The sequence below is a fragment of the Physeter macrocephalus genome, chromosome 8 (assembly GCF_002837175.3).
Source record: "Physeter macrocephalus isolate SW-GA chromosome 8, ASM283717v5, whole genome shotgun sequence".
NCBI classification, from domain to species: domain Eukaryota; kingdom Metazoa; phylum Chordata; class Mammalia; order Artiodactyla; family Physeteridae; genus Physeter; species Physeter macrocephalus.
The window spans coordinates 81,995,268-82,005,639 of NC_041221.1; the positions used below are offsets into that span (position 1 = coordinate 81,995,268).

General features: G+C 40.3%; 1 protein-coding gene and 1 long non-coding RNA gene across 2 annotated transcripts in view; one reads left to right on the plus strand and one right to left on the minus strand.

The window, feature by feature from the left end:
• The window catches only part of LOC114486735 (uncharacterized), a 32,232-nt gene extending 28,765 nt beyond the window's left edge, over positions 1-3,467 (plus strand). The window contains exon 3 of the long non-coding RNA XR_003680970.2: positions 3,383-3,467. This is a non-coding gene — a long non-coding RNA (uncharacterized lncRNA). The remainder of the gene's footprint in view (positions 1-3,382) is intronic.
• ACOT12 (acyl-CoA thioesterase 12) overlaps positions 1-10,372 on the minus strand; it is a 55,167-nt gene that overhangs the window by 32,842 nt on the left and 11,953 nt on the right. Inside the window, exon 4 of the mRNA XM_024125398.3 lies at positions 3,369-3,470. Within this exon, the coding sequence (XP_023981166.1) occupies positions 3,369-3,470 (102 nt within the window). The remainder of the gene's footprint in view (positions 1-3,368; positions 3,471-10,372) is intronic.

Genomic DNA, 10,372 nt, shown 5'->3' on the forward strand with positions numbered 1-10,372 from the left:
TCCTATTCACCATTGCAACAAAAAGAATAAAATACTTAGGAATAAACCTACCTAAGGAGGTAAAAGACCTGTACTCAGAAAACTAGAAGACACTGATGAAAGAAATCAAAGATTTCACAAACAGATGGAGGGATATACCATGTTCTTGGATTGGAAGAATCAATATTGTGAAAATGACTATACTACCCAAAGCAATTCAGAGATTCAGTGCAATCCGTATCGAATTACCAATGGCATTTTTTACAGAACTAGAACAAAAAATCTTAAAATTTGTATGGAGCCACAAAAGATCCCGAATAGCCAAAGCAATCTTGAGGGAAAAACACAGAGCTGGATGAATCAGACTCCCTGACTTCAGACTGTACTACAAAGCTACAGTAATCAAGACAATATGGTACTGGCACAAAAACAGAAATATAGTTCAATGGAACAGGATAGAAATCCCAGAGATAAACCCACGCACCTGTTGTCGATTAATCTATGACAAAGGAGGCAAGGATATACAGTGGAGAAAAAACAGTCTCTTCAATAAGTGGTGCTTGTAAAACTGAACAGCTACATGTAAAAGAATGAAATTAGAACACTCCCTAACACCATACACAAAAATAAACTCAAAATGGATTAAAGACCTAAATGTAAGACCGGACACTATAGAATTCTTAGAGGAAAACGTAGGAAGAACACTCTTTGCCATAAATCACAGCAACATCTTTTTTGACCCACCTCCTAGAGTAATGGAAATAAAAACAAAAATAAACAAATGGGACCTAATGAAACTTAAACACTTTTGCACAGCAAACGAAACTATAAACAAGACAAAAAGACAACCCTCAGAATGGGAGAAAATATTTGCAAACGTATCAACAGACAAAGGATAAATCTCCAAAATATATAAATAGCTCAGGCAGCTCAATATTAAAAAAAGAAACAGCCCAATCCAAAAATGGGCAGAACACCTAAATAGACTTTTCTCCAAAGAAGACATACAGATGGCCAGGAAGCACATGTAAAGCTGCTCAACATGACTAATTCTTAGAGGAATTGCAAATCAAAACTACAATGAGGTATCACCTCATACCAGTTAGAATGGGCATCATCAGAAAATCTACAAACAACAAATGCTGGAGAGGGCGTGGAGGAAAGGGAACCCTCTTGCACTGTTGGTGGGAATGTAAACTGATATAGCCACTATGGAGAACAGTGTGGAGCTTAAAAAACTAGAAATAGAATTACCATATGACCCAGCAATCCCACTACTGGGCATATACTCAGAGAAAACCATAATTCAAAAAGACACATGCACCCCGATGTTCATTACAGCACTATTTACAATAGCCAGGTCATGGAAGCAACCTAAATGCCCATCAACAGATGAATGGATAAAGAAGATGTGGCACATATATACAATGGAATATTACTCAGCCATAAAAAGGAATGAAATTGGGTCATTTGTAGAGACATGGATGGACCTAGAGACTGTCATACGGAGTGAAGTAAGTCAGAATGAGAAAAACAAATACTGTATATTAATGCATATATGTGGAATCTAGAAAAATTGAACAGATGAAACAGTTTGCAAGGCAGAAATAGAGACACAGAGGTAGAGAACAAACTTATGGACACCAAGTGGGGAAAGAGTGGGTGGGGGGGTGGCAGTGGGATGAATTGGGAGATTGGGATTGACGTGTATACACTAATATGTATAAAATAGACAACTAATAAGAACTTGCTGTATAAACTAACTAACTAAATAAAATGTTAAAAATATAATGCTTTGGGGCTTCCCTGGTGGCGCAGTAGTTGGGCGTCCGCCTGCCGATGCAGGGGAACCAGGTTTGCGCCCCGGTCTGGGAGGATCCCACATGCCGCGGAGCGGCTGGGCCCGTGAGCCATGGCCGCTGAGCCTGCGCGTCCGGAGCCTGTGCTCCGCAACGGGAGAGGCCACAACAGAGGGAGGCCCGCATACCACACACACAAAAAATATATATATATAATGCTTAGACTAAATGCGGATCCTCCCCAGGCACTCTGACCCTAAAAAGAAAAGCCAAGAAATTATGAGTAAGTCCGCAGCAGACAAGGGACATGCTGCTCTGGGCCAAAGCCAGGCAAGCCCACTGGGCACCCACATCAGGCCAACATATTTCTTTTAAGGGTGTTTTTACCCTATATGCCCTGCAGCTTATGTTTAAACTTCAATAACTCAGAAACTTTGACATTATTCCCTTAGGCATGAAAAAGTGATTGGACCATAAGACACAACTGCTAGCTAAAATGCTCTTGCTTTAAAAAAATATTTTAGGGCTTCCCTGGTGGCGCAGTGGTTGCGCGTCCGCCTGCCGATGCAGGGGAACCGGGTTCGCGCCCCGGTCTGGGAGGATCCCACATGCCGCGGAGCGGCTGGGCCCGTGAGCCATGGCCGCTGAGCCTGCGCGTCCGGAGCCTGTGCTCTGCAACGGGAGAGGCCACAACAGAGGGAGGCCCGCATACCACAAAAAAAAAATATATATATATATAATGCTTAGACTAAATGCGGATCCTCCCCTAGGCACTCTGACCCTAAAAAGAAAAGCCAAGAAATTATGAGTAAGTCCGCAGCAGACAAGGGACACGCTGCTCTGGGCCAAAGCCAGGCAAGCCCACTGGGCACCCACATCAGGCCAACATATTTCTTTTAAGGGTGTTTTTACCCTATATGCCCTGCAGCTTATGTTTAAACTTCAATAACTCAGAAACTTTGACATTATTCCCTTAGGCATGAAAAAGTGATTGGACCATAAGACACAACTGCTAGCTAAAATGCTCTTGCTTTAAAAAAATATTTTAGGGCTTCTCTGGTGGCGCAGTGGTTGCGTGTCTGCCTGCCGATGCAGGGGAACCGGGTTCGCGCCCCGGTCTGGGAGGATCCCACATGCCGCGGAGCGGCTGGGCCCGTGAGCCATGGCCGCTGAGCCTGCTCATCCGGAGCTTGTGCCCCGCAACGGGAGAGGCCACAACAGAGGGAGGCCCGCATACCACAAAAAAAAAATTTAACTCAATTTTGAGTTATATAACCACAAAAGAAAAGAACTAAACCAGCAAGCAATATTGTGGGGAAACTGACATGACCTTCAGATCATTTAAAACACAATTTTTTTCTCTTTCACAAACTGGCTACATCTCTCATTTTCTCTAAGGCAGTTAATACTGTGATATTACCACATAAATATTGGTGAAAATTATGATAAGTATTGGTGAGTTACAAATCTTGGGAAAGTATATCTCACGGTAAAAAGAAATGTCCCTTATTCCATAATAATTCTGATGCTTATACTTCTGTTGATATGTCCCTGAATTACATGCTAGATACTCTTCACAAAGAAATTTACCTTTTCTTTTCCAGCTGGTTTGGCTACAAATGTAGAGAAAGCCACACTAACAAGTTTCTCAATGCCAGTGAACATGTCCTGTACTGTGACCTTGATGCTGATCTAAAAAGGAAAGAAAAATAAATTCAAAACTTTTCAGCCGTCTAGACAACAGATGAGACTGCAGCATTCAAAATTCATTTATGCACTTCACCATTGTTTTGTTTTTTGAATAAAACCAGCATTTCAATTTACTTTTAACCAATACTGTCCTCTCAATGATTTTCTGTAAAATTGGAAAAATATTTTTTCTGATTATAGAAAAAATGATATTTACCATGGAAAATTTGGTAAGTATAAAAATAGATAAATGATAAAGATGGAATCTGACAATCAAGAGTAAATATTATCAGTAATTCCATCACTCAGATTAATAGTTACTAACCTTTATATAAAATTTCTTCCAGTTTTATATATATATACATATGTATGAAATGTATCTATATGTATATAGTTGTGTCTGTATGTGTGTATACACACACATACAAAAGATTATCATACTGTATTTACAATTTTATATTATAACGAAATTTTTTGGCATTTATATGATAAGCGTTTTCTAATCCCACTATTACTAAATGTGCTTTTGAAAACAAGATATTAATGAATTCCTTATAGCCCATCAGAGAGATGCACCATAACTTTTTTTTTAATCTTTAGTCCGAGTTTTATAACCAAGTTGACATGGACAGAATGTTATTCGCAGTCATGTTATTTGCAGCTTTGTTTCCTCTTTCAGGAGTTTTATTTTTCAGGAATAGCAAGAAAGTAGTTGAGACGTTTTATGGTGACACCACAATGGACTGGTTTTCCCCATGTGAAGAGCTCTGAAGCTCTGGTTCTCATGATCACACACTGCAGAAGTGTAGGTAAACTTGGGAACATAACCCAGAGAAATAATACTACATTCTTGAAATAGTGGACAACCTCGGGCATCTTAGTTCAGCACTGTGTTATCAATGATAATATCTATTTCTACATCTTCACCAAGTACATCACACACAAAAATAATCATCAAACCTGTGATTCACTTAACTTATGAAACCAAATTAGTATTTGCATGGTAAACGTAAGTTAACTAGATGATGATTAACCAAATTTAAACCATCCATTTTCAATCCCCAACAACTCTCAACCCCACATAGCTTTCTACTTTCAGAAAAATAGGCAAATGAAAAATAGAATAGACAACTAATAGTAAAAACAAAGCAACAATTCTGGAGAGTTAAAACAAGTTCCAAACATTGGCTTCTATTAGAACAGTTAATTTAGTTATGTATGATGGCCAAATGTCTCGAAAACATATGCCAGGGAGAATTTCACTTTGTGTCATTACAGAGTGGGTCAGGTTGGAATTACATCCTATGAAAACAACTGGAAAATTGGACCAAGTATAGGAAGCAACTATTTTTACACATAGGACAACAGACAACACAGACCTGTGATCTTCAAAGAAAGGGAGGTAAATGAAGGGAGCCACTTGCATTTCCTGGGTACTCAGCCTGCAGGTAATTCCCAGACTATGACCAAGGAGGGGAAATGGAAACTTGCTGAATTAAAGAACCAGAAATCAAGGAGATCTAGGCAGCTGAGATTGTCCCAGAAAGGAGGGAGCTACAAAAGGAAAGAATTCCAGGTATGTGCATATTGTTCCTGTTGAGTGTTTGGGTTAATACCAGTCTGAGCATGTGTAGGGTGAAATCTGACAAAGCCAGAAAAGAACAGCTTCTGAGGAAGAAACAGTTATTGTAAGGTAAACAGTTCCAAGAGCTCATACAGTGCTAGGAATCTGGTGTTCCCTCCAGCCAGACTTCAGTGAATACACAACACATTCATAGAGGCCATAGAAGACCACAACTTAGTAGAGGGACTAAATTAGCCCTAGATGGGGCTAGCATTTATTTTTCTTAAGATCAGAAATCTGTGCTTTCAAACTCACTGGGTTCTTTTCTTAGCTTTTAGTCAAACTTTCTCTGGAAATTCTAGCTGCTATCAGGGAATAGGAAGAAAGGAGAAAAGAAAGGGAACTTTCATCTGTATATGGGCTGAATATAAAGGAGAGTGCTGTCTCTCAGGAGAAAGGCCAGACCCAGAGGCTACTGTGAGGGAAAGCTCAAGAGCCGCATAGCTGAGAAATCAGGATCCAGAGGCACCATCATAAACTGTCTCTGACAGAGCTCATTTCATCCACAAGTTTTTATTACCTTTCTGATTTCTTTAAGTTTTTTTCTATTCTGTTTATAAACATACTGGGGGAAACTGACTACATCAGGGGAAAGCCATCACCATATGTGTAGTTATTGCCAAAATAGTTCTTTTATGGGTTGATTTGTGTCCCTCACCAAATCTGGTACCTCAGAATGTGACCTTATTTGAAAATAGGGTGTAATTAGTTGAGATGAGATCCCTTTGGAGTAGGATGGACCCCTAATCCAATATGACTGATGTCCGTATAAAAAGGGAAAATTTGGGGCGGCACCTTCAAGATGGCAGAGGAGTAAGACGTGGAGATCACCTTCCTCCCCACAAATACATCAAAATTACATCTACGTGTGGAACAACTCCTACAGAACACCTACTGAACGCTGGCAGACCTCAGACTTCCTAAAAGGCAAGAAACTCCCCAGGTACCTGGGTAGGGCAAAAGAAAAAAGGAAAAACAGACAAAAGAATAGGGACACGACCTTCACTTTGGGGAGGGAGCTGTGAAGGAGGAAAAATTTCCACACACTAGGAAGCCCCTTCACTGGTAGGGATGGGGGTGGGGTGGGGGGGAAGCTTTGGGGCCACGGAGGAGAGCTCAGCAACAGGGGTGCAGAGGGCAAAGTGGAGAGATTCCCACACAGAGGATCAGTGCCAACAGCACTCACCAGCCCGAGAGGCTTCTCTCCTCACCCGCTGGGGTGGGTGGGGGCTGGGAGCTGAGGCTTGGGCTTTGGAGGTCACATCCCAGGGAGAGGACTGGGGTTGGCTGCATGAACACAGCCTGGAGGGGGCTAGTGCACCACAGCTAGCTGGGAGGGAGTCCAAGAAAAAGTCTGGACCTGCCTAAGATGCAAGAGACCATTGTTTCGGGGTGTGTGAGGAGAGGGAATTCAGAGCACCGCCTAAATGAGCTCCAGAGTTGGGCGTGAGCCATGGCTATCAGCGTGGACACAAGAGATGGGCATGAAATGCTAAGGCTGCTACTGCAGCCACCTAGAAGCCCGTGTTAGTTTTTAGCACTTGTTATCCTTGGTGGATTTCTTTTTTGGTTTGGTTACTCTCTTCTTTGTCTCTTTTTTTAATTACTTTTTTTTTTTTTTTTTTTTGTGGTATGCGGGCAGACCGGGGCGTGAACCCGGTTCCCCTGCATTGGCAGGTGGACGCGCAAACACTGCGCCACCAGGGAAGCCCCTTTTTTATTTTTAATAACTTATTTTATTTTATTCTTTTTTTCTCTCTTCCTCCTTCCTTCACTCCATCTCTTCCTTCCTTCCTTCCTTTCTTTCTCCCTTTTTTTCTGAGACGTGTGGCTGACGGGTCTTGGTGCTCTGGCCGGGTGTCAGGCCTGAGCCTCTGAGGTGGGAAAGCTGAGTTCAGGACCTTGGTCCACCAGACACCTCCAAGCCCCACATAATATCAAATGACAAAAACTCTCCCAGAGATCTCCATCTCAACACTAAGACCCAGCTCCACTCAACGACCAGCAAGCTACAGTGGTGGACACCCTATGCCAAACAACTAGAAAGACAGGAACACAAACGCACCCATTAGCAGAGAGGCTGCCTAAAATCATAATAAGTTCACAGACACCCAAAACACACCACCAGACATGGTCCTGCCAACCACAAAGACAAATTCCAGCCTCATCCACCAGAACGCAGGCACCAGTCCCTTCTTCCAGGAAGCCTACACAACCCACTGAACCATCCTTACCCACTGGGAGCAGACACCAAAAACAACAGGAACTACGAACCTGCAGCCTGCAAAACGGAGACCCCAAACACAGTAAGTTAAGCAAAATGAGAAGACAGAGAAATACACAGCAGATGCAGAGGACGGATAAGTGACCTGGAAGATAATATAGTGGAAATAACTACTGCAGAGCAGAATAAAGAAAAAAGAATGAAAAGAACTGAGGACAGTCTCAGAGACCTCTGGGACAACATTAAACGCACCAACATTCGAATTATAGGGGTCCCAGAAGAAGAAGAGGAAAAAAAAGGGACTGAGAAAATATTTGAAGAAATTATAGTTGAAAATTTCCCTACTATGGGTAAGGAAATAATCAATCAAGTCCACGAAACGCAGAGAGTCCCATACAGGATAAATCCAAGGAGAAACACGCCAAGACACATATTAATCAAACTATCAAAAATTAAATACAAAGAAAAAATATTAAAAGCAGTAAGGGAAAAGCAACAATTAACATGCAAGGGAATCCCCGTAAGGTTAACAACTGATTTTTCAGCAGAAACTGCAAGCCAGAAGGGAGTGGCAGGACATATTTAAAGTGATGAAAGGGAAAAACCTACAACTGAGATTACTCTACGCAGCAAGGATCTCATTCAGATTCGACAGAGAAATTAAAACCTTTACAGACAAGCAAAAGCTAAGAGAATACAGCACCACCAAACCAGCTCTACAAAAAATGCTAAAGGAACTTCTCTACGCAGGAAACACAAGAGAAAGAAAAGACTTACAATAACAAACCCCAAACAATTAAGAAAATGGTAATAGGAACATATGTATCGATAATTACCTTAAATGTAAATGGATTAAATTTCCAACCAAAAGACATAGACTGTCTGAATGGATACACAAACAAGACTCGTACATATGCTGTCTACAAGAGAACCACCTCAGACCTAGGGACACATACAAACTGAAAGTGAGGGGATGGAAAAAGATATTCCATGAAAATGGAAATCAGAAGAAAGCTGGAGTAGCAATTCTCATATCAGACAAAATAGACTTTAAAATAAAGACTATTACAAGAGACAAAGAAGGATACTACATAATGATCAAGAGATGAATCCAAGAAGAAGATATAACAATCATAAATATTTATGCACCCAAAAAAGGAGCACCTCAATACATAAGGCAAAAGCTAACAGCCATAAAAGGGGAAATCGACAGTAACACAATAATAGTAAGGGACTTTAACACCCCACTTTCACCAATGGACGGATCATCCAAAATGAAAATAAATAAGGAAACACAAGCTTTAAATGATACATTAAACAAGATGGACTTAATTGATATTTATAGGACATTCCATCCAAAAACATCAGATTACACTTTCTTCTCAAGTGCTCATGGAACATTCTCCAGGATAGACCATACCTTGGGTCACTAGTCAAGCCTTGGTAAATTTAAGAAAATTGAAATTGTATCAGGTAACTTTTCTGATCACAATGCTATGAGACTAGATATCAATTACAGGAAAAAAATCTGTAAAAAATACAAACACATGGAGGCTAAACAATACGCTACTAAATAAGCAAGAGATCACTGAAGAAATCAAAGAGGAAATCAAAAAATACCTAGGAGCAAATGACAATAAAAACACAACAACCCAAAACCCATGGGATGTAGCAAAAGCAGTTCTAAGAGAGAAGTTTATAGCAATACAATCCTACCTCAAGAAACATAAAACATCTCAAACAACCGAGAGCCCAGGACCAGATGGCTTCACAGGCGAATTCTGTCAAACATTTAGAGAAGAGCTAATACCTATCCTTCTCAAACTCTTCCAAAATACAGCAGAGGGAGGAGCACTCCCAAACTCATACTACGAGGCCACCATCACCCTGATACCAAAACCAGATGAAGATGTCACAAAGAAAGAAAACTACAGGCCAATGTCACTGATGAACATAGATGCAAAAATCCTCAACAAAATACTAGCAAACAGGATCCAACATCACATTAAAAGGATCAAACACCATGATCAAGTGGGGTTTATCCCAGGAATGCAAGGATTCTTCAATATATGCAAATCAATCAATGTGATAAACCATATTAAAAAATTGAAGGATAAAAACCATATGATCATCTCAATAGATGCAGAAAAACTTTCAACAATATTCAACACCCATTTATGATAAAAACCCTCAAGAAAGTAGGCACAGAGGGAACTTACTTCAACATGATAAAGGTCATATATGCCCAACCCACAGCCAACATCATTGTCAATGGTGAAAAACTGAAACCATTTCCACTAAGATCATGAGCAAGACAAGGTTGCCCACTCTCACCAATATTATTCAACATAGTTTTGGAAGTTTTAGCCACAGTAATCAGAAGAAAAAGAAATAAAAGGAATACAAATTGGAAAAAAAGAAGTAAAACTGTCACTGTTTGCAGATGGCATGATACAGAGAATCCTAAAGATGCCACCAGAAAACTACAAGAGCTAATCAATGAATTTGGTAAAGTAGCAGGATACAAAATCAATGCACAGAAATCTCTTGCATTGCTATACACTAATGATGAAGAAGCTGAAAGAGAAATTAAGGAAACACTCCCATTTATCATTGCAACAAAATGAACACTGGCATTTTTCACAGATCTAGAACAAAAAATTTCACAATTTGTATGGAACACAAAAGACCCCAAATAGGCAAAGCAATCTTGAGAAAAAAAAATGGAGCAGGAAGAATCAGGCTCCTTGACTCCAGAGTATACTACAAAGCTACAGTAATTAAGACAGCATGGTACTGGCACAAAAACAGAAATATAGATCAATGGAACAGGTTAAAAAGCCCAGAGATAAACCCATGCACATATGGTCACCTTATCTTTGATAAAGGAGGCAAGAATATACAATGGAGAAAAGACAGCCTCTTCAATAAGTGGTGCTGGGAAAACTGGACAGCTACATGTAAAAGAATGAAATTAGAACACTTCCTAACACCACACACAAAAATAAATGCAAAATGGATTAAAGACCTAAATGTAAGGCCAGACACTATAAAACT